The 25,151-nt window shown below is 39.4% G+C and overlaps 1 protein-coding gene across 2 annotated transcripts in view; it reads right to left on the reverse strand.

Moving 5' to 3' along the window:
• Nucleotides 1–21,578, reverse strand: part of PGGT1B (protein geranylgeranyltransferase type I subunit beta) — a 54,523-nt gene extending 32,945 nt beyond the window's left edge. The window contains exons 1-2 of one of the 2 annotated variants that reach the window (XM_055536530.1): nt 21,391–21,578; nt 10,241–10,359 (exon numbers count right to left, since the gene is read on the reverse strand). In XM_055536530.1, coding sequence (XP_055392505.1) covers nt 10,241–10,359; nt 21,391–21,530 — 259 coding nt within the window. In that variant the 5' untranslated portion in view covers nt 21,531–21,578. Of the gene's footprint in view, nt 1–10,240; nt 10,360–21,107; nt 21,127–21,390 lie in introns of those variants that run through there. The other variant, XM_055536531.1, reaches the window with a different exon arrangement.
• Nucleotides 21,579–25,151: the final 3,573 nt, after the last annotated feature.

The following is a 25,151-nucleotide window of genomic DNA, read 5'->3' on the forward strand; positions in this document are numbered from 1 at the left end:
CACCAAGAATCTTCCCCCATTAACAACATAAAAAATTACTTAAAAATGAATACTATCTAATGGTGATAATGATTTTGATGACCATGGTTCTCTTACTTTTGCTAAAGACTTTTAAATTGGTAGGGCTTCCCTTGTGGCTCAGCTGGTAAAGAATCCGCCTGCAATGAGGGAGACCTGGGTTTGATCCCTGGGTTGGGAAGATCCCCTGGAGAAGGAAAAGGCTACCCACTCCAGTATTCTGGCCTAGAGAATTCTATGGACAGTCCATGTGCAAAGAGTCGGACATGACTGAGCGACTTTCCCTTTAAATTGGTAAGCCATTTAAGGCTTGCTAATACATCATGAGTCATAAAAAGGCTCATACCCTTTGACTTGGTAATGATCCACATGAATATCCACTCCAGTAACTTCGAAAATGAGATGATCATATGTGCAGAAACACTCAGGATAGTATTTTGATGATAAAAATTTTGAAGTGACATCAAAGTCCAATGGGTTAAATATATAACATATTTTACCTACTCAAAGAAAAGCAATGTATCTACTCTATTAAAAGCAATGATTTGGGAAAACTGCATAGTAACACAGAGAAATATATATGATCAAGTTAAGAGAAAAGCAGGGTACAAAAATATATGTGTATTGTGTTTATAATTAGGTGAAGTATCAGTTCACTCGCTCAGTTGTGTCCAACTCTTTGTGACCCCATGAATCGCAGCACGCCAGGCCTCCCTGTCCATCACCAACTCCCGGAGTTCACTCAGACTCACGTCCATCGAGTCGGTGATGCCATCCAGCCATCTCATCCTCTGCCGTCCCCTTCTCCTCCTGCCCCCAATCCCTCCCTGCATCAGAGTCTTTTACAAGGAGTCAACTCTTCGCATGAGGTGGCCAAAGTACTGGAGTTTCAGCTTCAGCATCATTCCTTCCAAAGAAATCCCGGGGCTGATCTCCTTCAGAATGGACTGGTTGGATCTCCTTGCAGTCCAAGGGACTCTCAAGAGTCTTCTCCAACACCACAGTTCAAAAGCATCAATTCTTCAGCACTCAGCTTTCTTCACAGTCCAACTCTCACATCCATACATGACCACAGGAAAAACCATAGCCTTGACTAGATGGACCTTTGTCGGCAAAGTAATGTCTCTGCTTTTCAATATGCTATCTACGTTGGTCATAACTTTTCTTCCAAGGAGTAAGCGTCTTTTAATTTCATGGCTGCAGTCACCATCTGCAGTGATTTTGGAGCCCCCCAAAATAAAGTCTGACACTGTTTCCACTGTTTCCCCATCTATTTCCCATGAAGTGATGGGACCGGATGCCATGATCTTCGTTTTCTCAATGTTGAGTTTTAAGCCAATTTTTTCACTCTCCTCTTTCACTTTCATCAAGAGGCTTTTTAGTTCCTCTTCACTTTCTACCATCAGGGTGGTGTCATCTGCATATCTGAGGTTATTGATATTTCTCCCAGCAATCTTGATTCCAGCTTGTGCTTCTTCTAGCCCAGCATTTCTCATGATGTACTCTGCATATAAGTTAAATAAGCAGGGTGACAATATACAGCCTTGACAGAAACTTATCATCAAAGCTTCAAAGGCAATAAATATAATATTTTGTGGGACATGAATAAAGCTGAATTTTGTCTTTGTTGTTGTCATCACAAATTACCACAGACTTAGCAACTTAAAACAATACTCATTTATTGTCCCACAATTCTGTAAGGTCAGACGTCCAAGGTAGGTTTCCCCAGGCTAAAATACCTGGTTTATGTTGTAGGGCTACATTCCTTATTGGAGGTTCTGGAGAACAATCTGCCTCTGAGTTCATTTAAGGTTGTTTGGCAGAACCAAGATCCTTGCAGTTGTAAGACTAAGGTCTCTATTCCCTTGCCAGATGTCAGCTAGGGCACGCCCTTACCTCCCAGAGGGCACTCTTGCCATTTCCTGCATCTGGGCCCCTGTATCTCAGAATACAGCAATGGGGCCCAAATCCTTCTCATGCTTAGACTCTCTCTAGTTTCCCCTTCTGCAGCATCTCTCTCTTGTCCTCCTTCCCCACATTTTTCTCTTTTGTCTTCTGTAATAAGGGCTTATGTGATTATACTGTGACTGTGTGTAACAACCATAGACAACCTCCATATTTTAAGATTAGCTAATTAGTAACCTTATCTTCATCTGCAGCATCTGTAGTACCCAGATTAGTTTGACTGAATAAAGGGAACAGGAATTATGGGGGGAGAGGAAGTGACATCTTCAGAATTCTGCCTAATACTCTTTCCATACTCCAAACTAGATGTAACATTGTATTTTTTAAATTAAAAATAAATTATCCCCTCCTTACCAAGCTACGAGTGACTTTATCCTTTTAGGGTTATTTGTTTTAATCCATCTTGAATTGGGAGGGGGTAATGTTAAACGATGTATTTTCCTAGGTCCTATATTTTATCTGAACCCTAAAATGTTTTACTATTATTATTTAACTTTTTCAATCAGCTTTTCCTTTTTCCCTTTGGATTGCCTTTTTAAAAATCATCTTTTCAAGCTACTGATCTGCTGACAGTTCTCTATGAAAATCAAATCCTATTTCTACTTTTGATGAAAGAAAGCTGATTCCATGTTTCAGGTCTGAGTTCATACTTCCCTTAGGAAACCTTCTGGAGCCCCCACTAAGTCAGTTTCATATCGAGGCTGATATATAGTAGGGGCTTAATAAAGGGAAATTTCTTTAAAATAAAAATATCTTTTCTTCCATTTTCAAAAGGAAATCATCATCATCTTAAAAGATCACATCATCATCTTAAAAAATTCATCAGGCCATTCTTTCTGGTTCCTGTCAAGATTTGTCTGCTACTGTGAATTCTTTTATAATGCTAGTAAGCTTACCTATTTATGATAACTATTCAAGTACAAACATGCAATTTATTCCAAATTTACAACTGAATGCATATTCAGGATAAAGTTTAAACTTCTTTGGAGGGTTTTAGATAGCGCCCTCCAGTGTTCCTATTCAATACTAGCAAATAAAATGTGGTCTGGCAGATGAACATTATCAAATCTTGTTCGGAAAAATGTAGATGCTTTTGGGTCGTAACCTCAGAGTAGGGCCTGAACTAATACATATAAGAAAGAAAAATAATCCCTGCCTTATTACACAGTCAGAATTGAGAACCACTGATTTGGTGAATACATCCATAAAGTCAAACTAGTTTACCATGTTATATGGAAGTAGCTTAGACAGCTATGCATCATAAAAACCCAGATTACTTAAAAAATGAAACTGGGTCAACAGAAAGAAAAAGGAGCAGCAGCAAAAATGGGAATATGAATGGGTGTAATATACATATGGGTATTTATATGTGAGTATGTAGTTGTTGTCTAGTCACTAAGACATGTCCAACTCTTTTGCAACCCCGTGGATTGTAGCCCACCAAGCTCCTCTGTCCCTGGGATTCTCCAGGTGAGAATATTGGAGTGGGTTGCCATTTCTTCCTGAGCCAGCGATCAAACCCATGTCTCCTGTATTGGCAGGTAGGTTCTTTACCACTCAGTCACCAAGGAAGGCCAAGTATGTAGAGAGATGTATTAAAGAATAAAACATGTTTAGCTATCAACCATAAAGAAAAAAAATCCCTTTATCTGCATGCTTGCACATTAAAGATAAGTATTAAGCTACAAAGCTGACTTCTGCTTGATGACTGGGTCGTATCTGACTTACAACTTAGGATTTGGCTACTAAACTCAAAGAAACACCAGCCATGCCAAGCATCATAAAGACAATGTATTCAGATATTCTCTAAAAAGCAAAGAAACTCACAGAATGTAAAACTTTAATGAGAGTTTAAAAAGATTTATTTTAGTCAGAAGAGTTACTTTGCTTTTCGTAAGAAAATGCATTTGCCCTCTTTTAAAGAGAAAATTTTATTGAGACAAAATAAAAATACATAAAATATTATATTTAAATGCTGCCAATAAAAGATAACTCAAGCTAAAATATCACATCACTAGTGGTGTTGCGCTGCTTATATAATCCAAAACTTGTTTTGGTTATGTTCGTAACTTTCTAATTTTCATTTTCAAAGTTCTGTTATTGCACTATGCAAAAAGAATTCAAGTGACTGTGGTGATTTTTTTTTTAATGTAAAAGTAGACATTTACATTTTATGGCTATAGAAATAATTTCTCACAGGTCTCAAGAAGCACAAGGTTTCCTAGTAAAAGAACATATCTTATATGACTCCTGTTAAGGGATGTCAATAAAGATCCACACAAGGTAAATAAAATGCTACATAGCTTAAAAAATGTTTTTTGTATCTACTTCCTAAATTCCACAGATTAGTTTTAGAATAGGACCTAGACCAGTTAAAGAGAAGGCAGGTGGGGGATTTTCTTTCATAGAAATTTGAAATTTAATAGCATTTTATCCAACAAAACAGTAAGCTGAGAATTTGGAACTGCAGGTGGGCTGTGAAAAGACTTGTGACACAGCATACCAGATAAGTGACTAAGGGCCGCCGGGGACACAAACCAACCCGTGACTGGGACGCTACCTTTACACAGAATTCTTGATCTACAATGCCTCCCAAACAAGTGTTCTATAATTTCTAAAATTTCTAACGCTCAGTTTAGCCACATGAAACTATACTTACATTTCCAGCATGTTGTTTGAAATAAAAAAAGGAAGCAAACTCACTGAAAGTCTACTAAAAAATTGAAATCATTGAACATTTTACATTTTAATATTAAACCACTTTATCTACATTTCCAAAGACTTAATTCTAATTTTTATGAGCTCTATTAAGGAAGAGATACCAGATTTATTTTCCTTTAGACACATAAGACAGCCTCAGAGTTCTCATGAAAAAATTCTTATCTCACAGAAAAATACACATGATAAAAAGAGCACTCAAAGCATGGGATCAGTATAGGGAAACCTGAAAATGAGAAACAGAAAGCCGTATTCTAACTTTGCTTCTAACATTAACTAGTTATATTACTGTGGACAAATGATTACTCTCTCTGGATACTCTCTCTGGATCTTAACATCTACTTGTAAACTGATGGACTATAATATTCCTTGTTTTGTTCTAGCTCCAAAATTGTCTGGTTGTGCCCCTGGTCAGAGAGGGTAACGAAGTCGCCGGGCTGATTCCTGGTGTTCCCTAAATACTTCCTGACATTGATGAGAAGGGCCCCAATCCTCCAATGCTCTGACCGCACACTTATTACTAGGATACCACTGGGATCTTCACACTCCTAGGATTAAATGGATGGCCAGGGGTAATTGTGATTAAATATTTACAAGGTACTTAATTGCCACACAGGACAGTTTCCACAAGGGACTATATACTTTCCCAGTATAGCAGCATGGGGACCTGGAGTCAGAAGCCAGGGATTCCAGTCTGACTCTCACTGACATTTGTGTGTGACCTCGGGCAGGCCTCTCACTCACTCTTCCTTTCAATATCTGCCCGACTTCTGGGAAAGGCAGACTGAGGGAAGAACAATGTGATGATGTATTTGAAAACTACAAAGTGTTAAATAATGCACTGAATTGTTCCTGCCAGTAGTAAAATGTCAATATTTGTGTACAGTCATATAAATTGGCTTAGTTTTTATTTGTGTTGTGTTTTGAAGAGAGGCTGAGATAAAGATTTCTTAACTCAAATTTTTAAAATACAGAATATTTATTGTCAGCATTCAAATAATGCAGAACTGTAGAATACAACAAAAGTACCTTAACCAGCCATCCCCTACCTCTGTTCTCATCTAGTTCCCCCTCCACAAAGGCTGTCTATGTATGCTTTTGGAGCTTTTCCTATACACTGATGTTAATAGGTTATTAAAACAAAACACCCCTGTACATGTTGGTATTTATCATTTAACTGCATCTGATGAACAGTTTCATCTAAGTACATATACAGATCTACCTCAATCACCTTACTGCGGGGGAGTACTCATTACTGGCCTACAGCTTATTTAACTGTTTCATTTTTGGTGGATACTTACTGTTTCTGACGTATTACTGTAACAAACAATGCCAACACATCCGTCTACACAGAGTTCTGTGCACATGTACTAGGTTCCTGAGGTTAGCAACAACTTACCACTAACCTGGAGGCTTTAATCAACAGAAATGTATTAACAACAGAAATGTATTCTCTCGTGGCTGTAGAGCCCAGGAGTTCAAAATCAAGTTGTCAGCAGGTTGGCTCCTTCCGAGGGCTCTGAGGGAAAGCCCAGTGTATACTCCCTCTTGAGTTTCTGGTGGGCATTCCTGATGCTCTTTACCACGCGGACCCACCCCTGAGCTCTGCATCTGTCTTCACATGGCCTGTCCTCTGTGAGTAGCTCCCTTCCGTTCTCTCTGAAGGACACCAGTCACTCTTTTTGAGCTCCTTACCCTAATTATGCTTCCCAATTATGCTTCCAAATGCAGTCATCCTCTGAGGTTCTGGGTGCATATGCCTTTGGGGGACCATTATTTAACTAGATACAACACACACAAGGACAGGTGAGGGCAAAGACTCACACTCCTAAAATGCCCTTCCAAAGGCTACAACAATTTTTACTTCCACTAACAGAGTATTAAAGTGCTCCTTTCCCCACATTCTTACCAACTTTTAAAACCCTTTCAGTAAATTGATGTGTTAGGTAAAAAATAATGTTACTATTCTTGCTTCTACTGCATCTCCCTAATGTCTAGTGTCAGTCGACCCTCCCTTCATGTATCTAATGCCTACATGCGCTTCTTTCGTGAGGTGCCTATTCACACATCCCTCATTTCTGAGTGGCAGTGTGTCATCTTTTCCTCCATCTTTTAACAACTTCTTACAGTTCTGATATTAATATTTTGTCTGGTATATACAGTGGCACAATTTCCTCCAAGTCGGTTATTCATCCAACTTTATCTTTCACTATGTCACATTTAAAAATATTTATTTAATCAAATCTGCCAAATCTTTCCTTTATGGTCTCTGGGTTCTGTTTAACACTTTTAAGATTTTTGAGTCCCCTAGGATTTTATGTGATATCACAAAGTAGGACAAATAGAGAGTTATGAGTTATAGAAAGCATTCTATTCAGCTTGCAAATGCCCTACAAATGTGAAAATATTTGAGGAGCCAGAGGATGCTGTAGGCTAAATGTGAAAATACAGAAAAGAAAAAAAATAAGAAAAGGTATAAGTCATTTACAGTCCAACAACTGCTGATACGCAGTGATGCACTACGCATGAGAAGAGAAAAAAAATCTAAGACAGGTTCATTCACTGCCCTCCAGAAGTCTACAATTCAGACATAAGCAAAAATATTTTAAGCAACAGTTAAGCAGCAATGACTAAAAAAGTAAAAAATTAGCAATGGGCTTCAATCTATGAAGTACATGGAGTTGAAAGTACAATGGGAAAGAGAATTCTGATGGATCTCAAAAGAGATGGTAAATACACCCAAATTCAAAAAATTTTTAAACTTTCATCAAAGTATAATAAACAGCTTAATGAACTTCTTCAAAGTAAACTTACCTGTATAACCAGCTCTCTGCTCAGGAAAAAGTACATGACCAGCACCCAAGAAGCCCATCCTGCTTCCTTCTTGGCACTCCTCAAAGGCTCAGATTGGCTTTACTGACATTTTTACTTTGTATTAATAGAATAATATACTATATATTTCTTTATCACAAAATATGTTTGCGACATTTATCCAAATTTTTGTATGTAGGTCTAAACTGTCCTTTCCCATGACTGTACAGTGATCCAGCGTGTGAATTCCGATACATCACTGATCTACAACACCAGTGATGGGTAGTTTGCATATTCCTACTCTGGGCTCCTGTGAAAAATACTGCTATGAATGACCATTCTAGTACATATCTTTTGGAGAACACATTTTTTCATTTCTGGTTGGCTACATACTGCTGCTACTGCTGCTAAGTCACTTCAGTCGTGTCTGACTCTCTGTGACCCCATAGACGGCAGCCCACCAGGATCCCCTGTCCCTGGGATTCTCCAGGCAAGAACACTGGAGTGAGTTGCCACTTCCTTCTCCAATGCATGAAAGTGAAAAGTGAAAGGGAAGTCGCTCAGTCGTGTCAGACTCTTAGCGACCCCATGGACTGCAGCCCACCAGGCTCCTCCATCCATGGGATTTTCCAGGCAAGAGTATTGGAATGGGGTGCCATTGCCTTCTCCGGGGTACATACTAGGGAGCAGAACTGCTGTCACAGAATGCACATTTGTTGCATTTTAGTAAATTTGTAAATTTAGTAACTTTGTTGCATTTTAGTAAATACTGCCAAACAGTAGCTATAAAATAGTTACAGTTGTGCAACATTCTCTTCAACATTTGTTATTTTCCACCTCTCTCATTTTGGTCATTCTAGTGAGTGCACAGCTAACACAATTATCAGAGATAATGGGACAGTTTCAGATGACAGTTGGCAAGGCTCTTGCAATAGAAGATCAAATGAGAAAAGTAAGAAGCCTTCAAAAAGAATATAGTATTAATTAGCTCAATCATGAAGCCAGCAAACAGTCCTTAAAGGCAGATAAAAATATAAAAGAAAGTACAATGAAAAAAATGACTAGTGTTCTGATAATTGTAACCTATAGCATGGGTTTCCTACATTTCTAGAGGGACCATAGCTATTTTATTCCAAGGAAATGAGTATCATAAGTAATGTCTAAAAGTAATATATTTTAGCAAAAACTTCTTATAGAATAGCTTTGCTATATACCACAGTGTATAATTTCCTATCTGTACTATGTGAAATATATTTAGGAAACAACAATTTATAATTAGGACATGCACTGTTAGTAAACAAACAAAAATCACACATAATCTGTAACAAAACTACCTTACATCTGTTTAAGATTAATATCTAACTTTTTAAAAAATTTCAGACTTTCACTCAGACTAGTGAAAAAAAAAAAATTCTGATTAAAAAGGAAAATACAAATTACTTCCATTTTGCATGTGACTAGAAATTAACCTCACCTTAGCCACAAGCTCCTAGAGAATGAGAACCGTATCTCATAGTTTACAACAGTCCCTCTGTACAAGTTTAGCAGAGTATTCTTAGCAGAACATTCAATAAATACTACTCAGCAACATGTCAGAATCTATACTCATCAGTATATCACATATGCTGCTTCATGTCATTGGTGAAAAAGAATTAGATATTTATATCAGAATTCTGAAAGATCTAAAACTGCCTAATCATTTTTTAACAAGAATTCATTAATAGGCAAAGACTTTTTAAAATTATAAACAAACACTACAAACTTCAAGAATAATACAGTAGAAAGCTCAAACTATGTCCAATGGCATCTGCTAATAGATCAAAGCTCTTTCTTTCTAAATAAAGCTTTGGTTTATTATTTCCCCAAAGCTTACCTGGGTGAGATTATTCCAACCAATGAACCACATCATTAAATTATAAATGCTGACTCATAAAAGAAAAGTAAGCAGTGATCACACATAAGAAGTACATGACTTTCTGGGAGTTTATTTGGGCTTGATCTAATCCAACTCAATGTTAGCATTTCTAATATTTATAAGTTAAATCAATATTCGATACTTTAAACTTAATGGAGTGAACAACAGAGTTTATAAAACTTGTGTGTATTTAGCTGATCAGTAATTTATGAATTCTGATAATTAATTGATCAAAATATATAAAGTTTTAAGAACCATAAAAATGACTGAAGTATAACCAAGAGTTCTAAGAAACCATTAAAGAAACACTAATGGAACATTAGCAGGGAAAATCGTTAAGAGGCTGGAATGAAACTTTTTATGGCAAGTTTTTTTTCAGTGAAGAGACAAAAAGAATGGCTGAGAATGAAAAACAGAGTGAATGCTACAAAACTAACCAAACATAAATGTGGAATACAAGTCGTCGAGCAGATGTCAGGGTGGACATGCACAGCAGGACGGTGCACAAATTGCGAATCCCCGTTCAACCTCTGAGCAGTCGTCGCAAGGCACGATGCCTACCTTGGTCAGCACCTTGCTCAAACAGAAAGGGAGTGTCGCATTACAAGGAAAACGCAGATGAATAAAATACTGGGTTGGCCGAAAAGTTTGTTCGTGTTTTTCTATAAGATGTCACGAAAAACCCGAACGAACTTTTCAGCCAACCCAATATGATAATGGTTTGTGAGTACACGAAGATTTCCGAGTCCAACACACGTGTTACGCTAGGTACAGCTAGTCACACTAAAAATAAAATGCTAAAAACTCACTCACTGTCTTCTGTGGGAAGGACCTGCAGGGAGTAAATCCACTCTATTATATCATCCTTGTTCACCACATCTAAGGAGTCCAACATATCCAGCCCAGAGAGTGCGAAAAATGCAATAGTCAACCTAAAAAGAAAAAAATATAAAATTCCATCTTATCAAACCAATGAAGTCTTTCTGTTTCAGAAAAATAATAAACTCATTCTAACTTTACAATAATTTAAACAATAGCCCCAACTTGTGAAAACAGAAAAACCCAATTTAGTCTTATAATTTAATAATATCAATCAAATCTTTGTTTTAATTTCTAATAAAGGGATGTTTAAGGCTTAAGAACTCAATCCTACTCATCTGAAGTATACATGAATTCACTGAAGCCAGGTTATGAGCAACCTAAAGGCTAAAAGTAGAACTGAGAAAGAATTCCATGCACCTAGTCAGTATATATAAGGCCAAAAGGATGGAAAATATATACAAATCTCAATTTTCACTGATTCGCCAAGAGCAATTTATCAGTTCAGTTGCTCAGTCATGTCTGACTCTTCGCCACCGCATGGGCTGCAGCACGTCAGGCTTCCCTGTCCATCACTCCCGGAGCTTACTCAAACTCATGTCCATTGAGTTGGTGATGCCATCCAACCATCTCATCCTCTGTCATCCCCTTCTCCTCCTGCCTTCAATCTTTCCCAGCATCAGGGTCTTTGCCAAGGAGTCAGTTTTTCACATCAGGTGGCCCAAGTATTAGAGTTTCAGCTTCAGCATCAGTCCTTCCAATGAATATTCAGGACTGATTTCCTTTATGATTGACTGGTTTGATCTCCTTGAAGTCCAAGGGACTCTCAAGAGTTTTCTCCAACACCACAGTTCTAAAGCATCAATTCTTCGGCGCTTAGCTTTCTTTATAGTCCTGCTCTCACATCCATACGTGACTACTGGAAAAACCATAGCTTTGACTAGACGGACCTTTGTTGGCAAAGTAATGTCTCTGCTTTTCAACATGCTGTCTAGGTTGGTCATAACTTTCCTTCAAGGGGCAAGCGTCTTTTAATTTCATGGCTACAGTCACCATCTGCAGTTATGCTTATACCTGGTGCTTAATTTTTAAGGATGTTAGAATAAATCTATCATTATTCAAATTTGTTTATAAATAATTTGATCCCTTGGGAAAAAAGGGGGAACAAGGAACACTAAAAATGCAAACGCATTTTAACTCCCATTTCCTAGAAATGAACAGTCTTTGATGAAATGGAACACTCTAAAGCAAAATCCTTCCCCTCCAAGATTGTGCGCTAACTCAGAAAGCTAAGCCTGTACTCTCATATAAAAACTGGCCCCCGCAGTGGTTGCTTTTTACATGAAGAGTTTGTTACATATATAGTTCCTTTCCTGTTGAGATGCATTCTATGGTGTTGTCTGATTGAACATGGTTATCTCATTTCCACATTCTAATAATTCCTATGACTAACACTGACAAACTAGTACTTCAATTTATCTGGTCTAAAGTCTTCTTGCAGAGCCACTCAGTACATTCTATAACCTTTTATAGAGATCCCAAGAGAAAATTAAGCCTTAATGCACTAAGGCAATCACTATATATAATTAACCTCTCTTCTCTGCATTTAGAATGGTATTACTAACTTTAGGAGAAATGGAAAAATAGTCACTCATTTTTTTAAAGGGTATAATTCTCTCTCTAATCCCTGGTTGAAAAGGCTGGCATCCATTAGATAACAGGAGGAGAAATCAGAGAGCAATTTAATTCCAACCAAAGCTTTAATTCCAACCAAAAAATTAAAACTAGTGAGATATTGGTATATTCAAGAAGACACTCTGGGAGACTTACATTATCTAGAGATTGGAAAGTGGAAAGTGAAAGTCGCTCAGTTGTGTCTGACTCTTTGCGAATCCATGGACTATATATATTCCATGGACTTCTACAGACCAGACTACTGGAGTGGGTAGTTTATCCCTTCTCCAGGGGATCTTCCCAACCCAGACTTGAACCCAGGTCTCCCACATTGCAGGTGGATTCTTTACCAGCTGAGCCACAAGGGAAGCCCATTGAGAGATTATTATTATGTATTAGGCCCTGACCTGGAGAAGGAAATGGCAACCCACTCCAGTGTTCTTGCCTGGAGAATCCCAGGGACAGAGGAGTCTGGTGGGCTGCCGTCTATGGGGTCACACAGAGTCGGACACGACTAAAGCAACTTAGCAGCAGCAGCAGGCACTGACCTAGAAAATTTCTCATTTATTATCTCAGTTTAATTCCAACAAGTCACTGAGATCCACTTGAATTAGAGAGGTGATGTATCTGAGTAAGATCAGGAATAAATGAAGGGGAGTGGAACCCCTTTATGTGGGAAGCAGTAGTTGAGAGCTCAGATGTGCAGTCAAATGAGCTAGCTTCAAATCCTCGGTTGGCCAATTTCCATCCATCTGTAATCTGGTTAAGTTACCTAACCCTTTCTAAGTCTTTTCTAAGTCAGCTTCCTTACCTGTAAATCATTGCACTTCACACAGTTATTGTGCTTACCTGCTCACAAGCAAGCACTAAATAAATGGAAGCTACTGCTATTGGTATTTCCTGATCTGAAGGGATAGCGCTAACATTCACCGTCTTAACACTACAGGCCTTTTCACTGGTTGGCAATCTCCACCACCCCCACCCCCAACCACTTCTCTAAAACCAAATGCTTTAGACGTGGGGAAAATTTCTACCTAACGGTACCCACATTTGAAAGTCACTTCTCTTGATGAAAATTATGTTTCATGAGATAAGATCTGCCTTGTGCATTGATACGCAGTCAAATAATTTACAGAATTAACTAACAAATAAAGGACCTGCAATATTACATCTAACCCTCCTGGAGAGCTATCACTGGGTTCAGTTTTGCTGAAATCTATAAAGTGAATGACTACAGTCAGGTAAAATAAGGCATCCAATAATTTAGTTTATTAAATCATTACTATGTGCTCAGTCACTTCAGTCGTGTCCAACTCTTTGTGACCCCATGGACTATCTAGCCCGCCAGGCTCCTGGGGTGGGCTGCCACACTCTCCTCCAGGGGATCTTCCTGACCCAGGGACTGATCCTGCCTAGCCCGCATTGCTGGCGGAGCCTTTAAGCAAAATGAAGAGAGATGTAAGTGAGAGACAACGTGAAGACATTGAGAGAACAATGATCTTCCCGTTACTAAAATATGTTACAGAAAAACGTAAACAAGGGGCTGTAAAAATAAGTAGGTATTATTTTTTAAATTAAAAGCAGAAGTCATCCAGTCCATCTCTTTCGTTTTCTAGCTCAAGATAATAAAATCCAAAGAACTCAGGTAACTTACTTCAGATTTCAGTGCTGGATCACCAACGGAAACCGCTGAAGGGGCTCTGAGTCAAAGGGTGTTTCTCAAGTATGGCGCAACTGGAATTGGCGTAAAGACAAACACCACACCAGCAGCAAATCCCGGAGGCCGAGACCTCACTACACAGCAAGGAAATCAGAAATCCTAGACGGAAGGCAGGGTCTGGAAGCTGGGGCGTGGGTGAGTGGGGATGGGAAGCAGTGAGCTTCTCGGGTGACTCTAGTGGGCAGCAAGGCTTACAGCACAGTGATGCTGCACTGGGCCAACACTGCTCCCAAGCGGCCATCCTGAAGACAGTTTGGTTCTCATCACTAGAGAAGGGTGCCCCTTGCTATCCAGTTGGTCAAGTGGGGTACGCTGCTATGATGCACAAGGCAGCACCATTCGAAAAAGAAGCATCTGGACCAAAATGTCACAAGTGCTGAGGTCTAGAAACTCTGCTCTCAAGTCTTACGGTTATCTGCATGCAAGTGTTACCTGAATCTTTTAAAATTATACTTGTACTATGGTATGGAAATCAGTCATCTGATGGTAAACTATTTTAAAACCTTGTATACTTATTAAAGGCTTCTTAAAGTCCAGCATTTTCAACCCATAGCACTTTAGACTAAGGTTTATAGGATTAACAGCACTATAGTGAAAAGACTGTTTATCAAATTTAGCATTCAGCAGTGGCTGGCAGAATAGAACCAAGAAGCCTTTGGAGCAAACATCCAGCCTTCCTCTAAGATAAGATAATAAGAAAATATTCTTTTGGGGACCATACTAGAGTTCTCAAGTAGTCCTAAAACTCTGAGAGCGAGATAATTAAATAATTCCTAGGGAATAAGAAGGAATTCTGGGCTGGGGGCCTCTGGGAGAAATAATGTGAGGTTTTATGGTGCCTGGGGTAGAGACCATCAGGCAACCTGTCTTGGTGCAGGCATCTAGAGGGGTGACTGTGCCAGTACATGCTCCTAAGATGAGGCCAGGGAAGTACTTTTTACTTTATTACTTCTTCAGAGTGCATCTGTCTGTTTTCTTCCTTTCTTCTTTCCCCCAGAATTGAACTCTGAGTCTATAGCCTGAAAAACCAAAGTAAGCCATGTCTTCCTGCCCGTTCTCCTACTCTGAACATTACATATAAAAAGTTTAATCTTATATGGATGAAGAAGTAACATCTCCACCCCACTCCCCCTGAGCCCGATCAAGTTCCTTCACCAGCAGATCAATTTGCAGGTAAGAGACATGAACTAAATGATGCTTCCAAGAGGCCTCACATTTTTTAGACTTAAGAACAACTGTTTTCAGGCTTAGAAAACAGCACAAAAGAAATAAGAATTAAATAAAACCAAAAGAAAAAAGGAAAAACATTCTGTGCAGTGGGGGGGAAAAATCTAGCCATACTACTATTTGACTCTTGAATACAAGCTTGAACTGCATGGGTCCACTTACATGCTGATTTTTTTTCCCCAGTAAATGTGTACTACAGTGTACTACACACAATCTGAAGTTGTGGAACCTCTGGTAAGGAGAGCCTGGCCTCTGATATTCCACTGCACACCCTGGGCCCCAAGCCCCAAGCTGCTCAAGGACCAGCTGTGATATGATTTTCCTATGCTACTATCTGAGTATTGTACCATCAGGTCAGAGCAAGTGAATTATCATTTGGGGTATACCAGGAACACTGACTTATGGGAGTTAGGGATCAGGGCTTCCCTAATAACTCAGTTGGTAAAGAATCCGCCTGCAATGCAGGAGACCCTAATTCTATTCCTGGGTCAGGAAGATCTGCTGGAGAAGGGATCGACTACCCACTCCAGTATTCTTGGGCTTCCCTTGTGGCTCAGCTGGTAAAGAATCCACCTGCAATGTGGAAGATCTGGATTCGATCCCTGGGTTGGGAAAGATCTCCTGGAGGAGGGAAAGGCTACCCACTCCAGTATTCTGGCCTGGAGAATCTCATGGACTATATAGTCCACAGGTTCGCAAAGAGTTGGACACGACCGAGCAACTTTCTTTTCTTTTTTTTTTTTAATTTTATTTTTAAACTTTACATAATTGTATTAGTTTTGCCAAATATCAAAATGAATCCGCCACAGGTATACATGTGTGCCCCACCCTGAACCCTCCTCCCTCCTCCCTCCCCATACCATCCCTCTGGGTCATCCCAGTGCACTAGCCCCAAGCATCCAGTATCGTGCATCGAACCTGGACTGGCAACTCGTTTCATACATGATATTTTACATGTTTCAATGCCATTCTCCCAAATCTTCCCACCCTCTCCCTCTCCCAGAGTCCATAAGACTGTTCTATACATCAGTGTCTCTTTTGCTGTCTCGTACATAGGGTTATTGTTACCATCTTTCTAAATTCCATATATATGAGTTAGTATACTGTATTGGTGTTTTTCTTTCTGGCTTACTTCACTCTGTATAATAGGCTCCAGTTTCAGCCACCTCATTAGAACTGATTCAAATGTATTCTTTTTAATGGCTGAGTAATACTTCACTTTCTTTTCATGGGAGTTGACTAGATTCTCAAATTTTGGGTCACTTGCTCTGCTACTTTTTACAAATTTCTTTACTGACATCTACCAGCATCTTCAACAATAGACTGCATTCCTGGCTAGATCTAAGGTGGGGCTATGGCCAAACCAGGGCTTTCCTGGTGGCTCAGTGGTAAAGAACCTGACTGCCAACACAGGAGACTCAGGTTCGATCCCTGGGTCGGGGAAGATCCCTTGGAGAAGAAAATGGCAACCCCTTCCAGTGTTCTTGCTGGGAAACCCCATGGACAGAGGCGTCTGGCAGGCAGGAGTCCATGGGGTCACAAAAGAGTCAGACACAAATTAGTGAGGACAACAACATGGCCAAAATCATGCTGCCGAAGAGCTCTTAATTATAAACAAACAGTTACATTAAGAAACAGAAGCACCACTGCTGATAAAATTAACAGTGGAAATGGAGAGTCTGGTAGTATACATTAGAAAGAATCATGAAGTTAAAATATACAGTACATAGAAGCACCAATAAATAATTATGAATGGATGGTAGAAAGATTCGTGATTTCCACAATTTTAAGCCGATTCTTCATTTATAATATCTTGAAACAGTAATTTTCAAGATATTGAAAATATCTTGAAATATTTTCAAGATATTAAAATATTTCAGCCTATATTTTACGCTTAAATATAGGCCTATAAATTGACTATTTAGAGTCAATTTATAACTAAATTATAATAGTTAGCTATTATAACTATAATAGCTCAGCCTATAAATATAATAGCTATAAATACATAGCCTATAAATATATAGCCTATAATAGCTCAGCCTATAAATATAATAGCTATAAATACATAGCCTATACATATATAGCCTATAACTATAATAGCTCAGCCTATAAATATTTTCAAGAACAGTCACACATTTTTGGAATTAACATGCAAAATAAAATTTCTCCTGCAAACTAATTTTTAATAAGAAATGTTTACTGAATATCTACTACAGACTAGAAGTGAAATTCGTGTCTGACTCGGCCACTCCATGGACTATATATACAGTCCATGAAATTCTCCAGGCCAGAATACTGGAATGGGTAGCTGTTCCCTTCTCCAGGGGGATATTCCTAACCCAGGGATCGAACCCAGGTCTCCCGCATTGCAGGCAGATTCTTTACCACTACAGACTAGATGTCATGACAAAAATAAATAAGACAAACATCCTAAACTTAAGCAGGTTAAATTTGTGGGGAAAATTACGAAGTACCTATATCCTTCTGCCTCTTGTTCTCTAGTTGGCAGTTTCAACCCTAGAATTCTGGGATTCCTCCTTCCTTCTTCATCCTCTCCTTTCTATTCCTATTTCTGCTATCCCAGGACCTGGCTCCTGGATGACTGCAACAGCTTCAGTCACTACTGATGACTCTGGTTCTGGTCTTGTCCCACTTAATATAATAACCTATCTCAAGTCTAGTGATCACTCTGAAGTGCTTATCTAACCAGGAAGACTCACTGCTTGGCAACTTCCCATCACTCACATGATATTTAGTTCCCAGTTTCTTGACATGGCAAAGTCCACACCTACCCCTCCATACTAAATTCTGACCATACCTGCCTAACATTTTGAACCACTATTAAGAGAACTGACTGACGACGCTCTGGTCAACACTTGCCTATCTATCTTTATTGTCTTTGTCGTCCTTTTGCCTATAATCCACCCACCTACATGAAAACTCAACACATTTAATATTTAGCTCCAGGGTTACCTTTTTCCAAGAAGCCTCAGACTAGACTCTTCTCTGAGTCTCTCTTTGGGTGGAATTACACAGGTGCTTCCAGAATGCCCTGTGACGATCACAACCTTTGTGCGAACAAACTCACAGTGGGGCGGCAGGGGTCGGCAGCCTCAGCCTCACCTGGGAGCCTGTTGCAGCCGCAGCACCTTAGACCCCGCCCAGACCTACACCCTGAGAATCTGCATTTTGACAAGACCCCCAGGTGAGTCACATGCACGTTAGAGTTGGGGTGCACTGCTGCAATCATCTGTTTGTACTTTTGTTTCTTCTATTAGGCAAACTGTCTCAAATTTTAGTGGGCATGAGAGCCACCTGGGATGCCTACTATGCTGCTAGACTCCCAAGCCCATAAGAAAGTCCGACGCAGCAGATCTGGGGAGGGGCCTCAGGTATGTGTATTTTTATAAGCACCCCATTATCACTGATTGAGAGACACACTGTCAGACTGTGATATACTTCAGATAAGGGAGGGAACCAAAGGACAGAGAAGTCTGTAGGTGGCTAAGTGGTGACATCACAGGATACACAGGGGATATGGGGGACACCAGAATAGAAACACTTTGTAAATGTCTTAAAAACAAAACGAATTGTCTAAACCCTTCTAGAAGAGCTGGATCTGTAAAAATAACATAATAGAATATGGTCAATATTTTGCTTCTCAATTTAAAAAGGCCTATTCTAATGCCCACTGCCCAAACACAAATGGCAACAACATCACATAACCAAAAAGCTCTCTAAACCATTCATGAAAAGAAACCTGCTCATTGATAAAGCTCACAATCCAAGGTCTATATTCACCTGAGTTAACTAGTAACTACCACTTTTCAGAAGATAAAAGAAAAACTTTGAGTGAACCTTTTAATTTTCATAAAGCCACTATTAGAAAAATAAAATAAAAATAAAATTATTCTATTGGTCAGGCTAAAAGAGAGAGAGAAATGATTTTGCCAAAATGATGTGTCAGAAAAAAAGAGTCTAAATATCTAGTTCAATAGTAGCCTTCCTAGGAGTCAGCTGCTTCCTATCTATCAGTAAAAAGAAATGAACACAAGAACACCTGAATCGTAGGTTCCGGGGGTCCCCAACCTCTAGGATCTAATGCCTGGTGATGTGAGTTGAAGCTGATATCATAATAGGAATAAACTGCACAATAAATGTAGTGTTCTCGAATCCTGCATCGAATCCCTCCCCATTCCCCTCCGTCCACAGAAAATCATCTTCCACGAACCTGGGTCCCTGGTGCCAAATAGCTCGGGTACTGCTGCTTTACACCATATCCTCATACCCAGACACATGGCAGCCCCTCAATAAATGCTTGTGGAATTTAACTACAATACTAGCTAACAGTTAGGACTTAGTTAACACGCTGTTTTATCTTAAGTAAAAATTTTGTGACTGATCACCTTTGCTTAAAAAGTTGAAGCTTCTTTCACAAGCATCTTAAAGTCAGTTATGAATCACATACACCACAAAAGGATTTAATGCTGAACTAAGGAGAGTAAAAAGTTTGAATCAAGAAATACTGAAAAACTGCTAAAAAATCACTACAAAAACCAGTATGTGCAGAGTATCTTAAATGTGGTTATTAACTGAGCCATTAAAAAATCCGAAGTGATTAGGTAACAAACATGAAGCATAAAAAGAATATAATTAATATTTCTTTCCTAGCACAGTATATTACATATCTGTTATCTAATACACAATGCCTGGTGTAAATTCTAAGATTATATGGTTATTAAATCAATTGAAGTTAATTGTTTAATCAGATAATTTTTGCTGCTTTACTTATGCTATGAGCAAGATTAGAGTTTACTGCCAACATACATTAGTCTATATGGTTTTGTCCTTACTGAATTTTAAAGAGATCAAACACAGTGGCATTTTGAAAAAGCAACACAGACCTGTGGTAGCTACAAGCAAAGTTCAACTGTTCAACAGTCAAAACAGGATGACATTTTCAATTCAAATGCCTTAAATTCACATAAAATTAACCATCATAAACTGTGATTTACCAGTATATTTCTAAACATCCCAATCAATTGACTGAGTTTTGGAAATGCTAAATTTAATTTAGGTCAAAACATAGGCTCTACTAGTCAATCAATGCACATGGATGGAGAAAGGAATATAAATGATGCTTCACTCCTTCTTTAGCAAAAATCTGCTCATTTTTCAGGGCTAAGCTCAGAATGATCACCGAACAAAATTATGTACTTATTGCCTGCCTTTAGGCCAGATTAGTCAAGGATCTAGTGCAACGCTGTCCAGTAGGACTTTTTGAGATGACGGAAATGTTGAAACACAAAAGCCACAGGCCAATGTGGTGACTGAGCACTTGAAGTGTGGTAGCTACTGCAAACAGAGGAAGTGATTTTTAAATTTTATTTAACTTTAATTCAAATTTAAATTTTCAAATGTGGCTACCAAATTGGATGAAGCAGTCCAGGTGTTATAGAAGTAAACAAGAAAGACAAAAACTGTGCCTTCCTGAAGTCTACAATCCTGTGTGAAAGATATTAAACAAATCAATCAATCAATATATAATTTCAGATGGTGACTCTTTTGGAAAGGGTGATTGGGGAAAGTCTAAGGAAATCTGGTTTAGGAACCTATTGAAAGCCCTATTGAAACTGCCTGCGTGTCTTGTTCAGCTGTCCTCCAGCACCTATATAATATTTCTTGACCGTGTATGCAGAAGTAATCTATAAAACTTCCCAAACTGACCCAGTCATGAAACGGTCAAACCGTTTAACCCCAGGCTCAGTTAAGAAAACACGGAGAGAGATCAGGGCAAAACCAATCTGCCTTCTCTTCCAAGCCAGTCCAAGGCATCTTTGGAATCTCACTTTGAAATACAGCAATGCAGAGCAAAGATCGCCTCCTCCTCTCGTTCTTCTCATCCCGACTTCTACTCTGAAGGGCTACTTTAGTTTCTTAGCCTCTGCCAGATCACAGTCCTCAGACAACCCTAACTCACAATACTACTGCAAATAAAACTTTAACAGGCTGCTCCAACCAACACTGCACCTTTTACGCCAATCCTTAGACTTATAATCCTGGAAAGTTCTTATCTACGGAAACCTTAGAGGCTCTCTGCCGCTCCTATACATTGAACGCCTTACAGACATTCAATGAAGAGTTAATGACCTTACGGAGGCAAGGGAAGCACTGGAGATTATTAGTTAAAATACGACAACAAATACTCTTTATACTCAGAAGTGAGGCCAAGTGACTCACAGGCTCGCGGAAGCAGCTCAGAGTTGATAGGAAAAAAATGTTTGCGAAGTGAAAAAGGGCGGAACCTGAAGATTCCAAAAGCCCGCGACTTCCAGCTCGTCCCACCCCTCTCGCCTTAGCTCGCGGGAGCAATGGGGACCGCACCACGGCCCGGGAGGCGAGGCAGTACCCAGTGGGCTGCGGCGCAGCCCCCTGCGGGCGCCCCCTAAGCCGCCAAGCTCCGCAGCGCCTTTCAAGGGGCCGGGCCCCGTGTCAGCCCCGCTGACTGTGAGCTACCAATTACCTGCTGGTTTCGAGCGAAGAGTAGCGCTCAGGCAAAACCTGGAGGCAGCGCTGGAAGAACCGCACGTGCCGGTCTCGCAGGAAATCCAACCGCTCTCCCTCTCCGCTCCCCGCCGGCCGCTCATCCTCCGTGGCCGCCATACTGCTACGGAAACGACGTCTGTGACGACCCGGAAGCAGTTGGCGCGCGGCTCGAAGGAAACCGAGGGGCGACACCTGGGAGGCGGCGTGCGTGGGGAGGGGGCGTGCGTCCGCCCCCACCCCAGCTGGCGATTGAAACTACACGCTGTCAACCGAAGGCCTTACGCGGCAATTTCTCCCTCAGATTTCCCCTTTGGTGGGGCACGATCTTTCCCTTTTGTACTCTAAGCCCAAAGCTTTGGAAACACCTCTTAAACCCTGTAAGATTCAGCCGACAAATCCTTCCAGAACTTTTATCTTCGTTCGATTTTTTGGGAAGAAGTGCAAGGTCAATAGCTTCAAAGTCGTTTTGAAAAAATTAGGGCCCTAAACAACATGAAGATGGTATATACGAAAACCGAAATAGGTCAGTATAGAGTTGCCAACAGATTCATTTTTGGAGGGCCACAGTTTTAAGCTGAATGGAGAAAATCTACAAAACTAATACAGAGATAACTAAATGCTCATTAAAGCATTATCGACGCTACACAAGAGATGTTTCTACTCCTCTAGAATACCAGGAATTGCATGTGCGTGCGCCCGCGCGTGCACACACACACAGCACTGTTGTTTCGCATACGAGGGTTTGTATCGCGCACACACCACTGCTGATTTGCATACGAGGGTTTGTATCATTTTCTCTTAGGAGACTAGAGGTTTTACTCTTTAAGTCAGTGTGTCATCCAGCATCAATAATGCATCAATTTGCAACAGCAAATAAACGCTAGGTGTTCTCCAAATATGCATATGCTAGAAAATGAAACAGCATAAGCTTTTTTTAAATTTTCTTCAAAAAGAGGGATTTCAGTTGCTTCAGCCATACATTCTTCCCTTTAAAAGTTTATGAGGTAGTCTTAGGGGAAAATACCCACGCAAGGATCCGGTCTGATCTTAGCTCTGCATCGCTGTATTTCAAAGTAAGATTCCAAAGATGCCTTGGACTGGCTTGGAAGAGAAGGCAGATTGGTTTTGCCCTGATCTCTTTCCGTGTTTTCTTAACTGAGCCTGGGGTTAAACGGTTTGACCGTTTCATGACTGGGTCAGTTTGGGAAGTTTTATAGATTTTTACAGTCAGCTAATACAAGTTTACTAAAAAGCCTCTTGATGACAGTGAAAGTGGAGAGTGAAAAAGTTGGCTTAAAGCTCAACATTCAGAGAACGAAGATCATGGCATCCGGTCCCATCACTTCATGGGAAATAGATGGGGAAACAGTGGAAACAGTGTCAGACTTTATTTTTCTGGGCTCCAAAATCACTGCAGACAGTAACTGCAGCCATGAAATTAAAAGACGCTTACTCCTTGGAAGGAAAGTTATGACCAACCTAGACAGCATATTCAAAACCAGAGACATTACTTTGCCAACAAAGTTTTGTCTAGTCAAGGCTATGGTTTTTCCTGTGGTCATGTATGGATGTGAAAGTTGGACTGTGAAGAAGGCTGAGCGCCAAAGAATTGATGTCTTTGAACTGTGGTGTTGGAGAAGACTCTTGAGAGTCCCTTGGACTGCGAGGAGATCCAACCAGTCCATTCTGAAGGAGATCAGCCCTGGCATTTCTTTGGAAGGAATGATGCTAAAGCTGAAACTCCAGTACTTTGGCCACCTCATGTGAAGAGTTGACTCATTGGAAAAGACTCTGATGCTGGGAGGGATTGGAGGCAAGAGAAGGAGGGGACGACAGAGGATGAGATGGCTGGATGGCATCACTGACTCGATGGATGTGAGTCTCAGTGAACTCTGGGAGATGGACAGGGAGGCCTGGTGTGCTGCGATTCATGGGGTCGCAAAGAGTTGGACACGGCTGAGCAATTGATCTGATCTGAATACCAGTTTGGGCATAATTTTGTTAGCCTTCTTAGAAAATGTATTTCTTAAAAAGCATACCATGTGGGCTGGAGTTTTCACCAATCCAAAGCACCCTGAATAATGTTACGTACTAGTAACTAATTATTCCAGGTATTCCTACATGTCTTTAACAAATACTGCATTAACAAACTGCCAGGTATGGGCAGAGGGCTGTCCTTGGTGCTTCTGTACAAACATGGAGGCCAAGAGTCATTGTCCATAGGTATGTCCAGTCTAGAGGAGTTTTCATTCCATGATTACAATGAAGATTTTTCTCACTTGCACAGATACACCACCAAATGGCTGAAGCTATTCAAAGCTCAGACAGAAAGACAATCTATTCAACCTGGCTCTTAGCAGGAAGCCAAATATTTCATCTGATTCTCAGCTCAAGAACCACTAATATGATCCAAATGGAGAAAATATTTCTATGGTGGACTCATTGAGAGAGAATATACTTCCTAGGCAAGTAATCACCCACCTTTTCATGGATGATTCTGACCATACAAGAATTCTGACATACATATGACAGAATCTAACCCTTCACATAGAATGTCTCTGCACATTATTAGCTAAAAAATGTAGACCACAAGTCTTCAAAGTATAGGAATCACAGAGTATCTATAAAACTGAATATTTAGCTATTAAATGATAATGTTTGAATTATATAGAAACAGAAAAATTGTACGTGCTGTAATGCTAAGTGATAATAGTATAGTATCTAAAATGTACTCTAAGAATAGCTATTTAAAATATGTAGGTATATTTTCAGAAGAAGTTACCTTTAGAGTAGTAGAACTGTGGGTGCTTTATAACATTTTTCCTTTAGTGTTTTTTCCTCAATTTCTTAATCCAGTGTAAGACATGTTTATCTGACCTCTTTTCCACGAGCCTGTAACTGAAGACATTATGTTTACTCTGCATCCTTTATACAAAGGATCCATATGATAAATTCCTTATTTGTTTCAGATACAACTAGAAGGACAAGTTTCTTCAAAATACTATAAACAAAATTAAGCAAAAACTGTAAGAATCACCTCACCCAATACAATAGGCTTACCTTAAATGCGGGAAACAGAAAGCTGTATTTGTGTACAACAAAAAAGCAACATGTTAGAAAGCAATGCATAAGAAACCTTTACTTTGCTCTATCTTGTTGTTATTCAATTCTGTTTTTAAATTCTCTTGTCCTGTTCTTTGTATTTTATTTCTAAGCCACCTCAAATCATTTTAAAAAGTTAAGGAGAACAAGTGCAACAAATAAAATGGGCATTCCTGAGTAACAGTGTTTTATATTAATTCTCTCTTTTTGCACCAAGAATTGTATAAATAGAATTCAGTTTCCAAAATCTGGAAGCCATCTACTTTGAATATTAATTGTGAAATAAGAAAAGGTTTTAAACACTACTCCTAGTAAATTTGTATCTAAATCATTTGACCTAAATGATCAAATTATAATTGACATACTCTGAGATAAAAGTTATAAGAAATGAAGTTTCTTATATTTATCATGTGTGTGATGCACTTCCTGTAAGGTGGGAACTACTTAAAGTTAGGAACTAAGATTTAAAAAATTTTTTTCATAAAATTGAGTCGAATGAAGTTTAATTGTGTTTTCATTTATAAAAGTTTGGAAATTTTAAAACTGACTCTTTTGACCAAACATATTAGTCTAGCAATTTAAAAAAATTTAAATACTACTAAGAAATATCATAGTCCTTTAAAGTCAAGCTTTTCC

The sequence above is a fragment of the Bubalus kerabau genome, chromosome 10 (genome assembly GCF_029407905.1).
Source record: "Bubalus kerabau isolate K-KA32 ecotype Philippines breed swamp buffalo chromosome 10, PCC_UOA_SB_1v2, whole genome shotgun sequence".
Classification (NCBI taxonomy): Eukaryota; Metazoa; Chordata; class Mammalia; order Artiodactyla; family Bovidae; genus Bubalus; species Bubalus kerabau.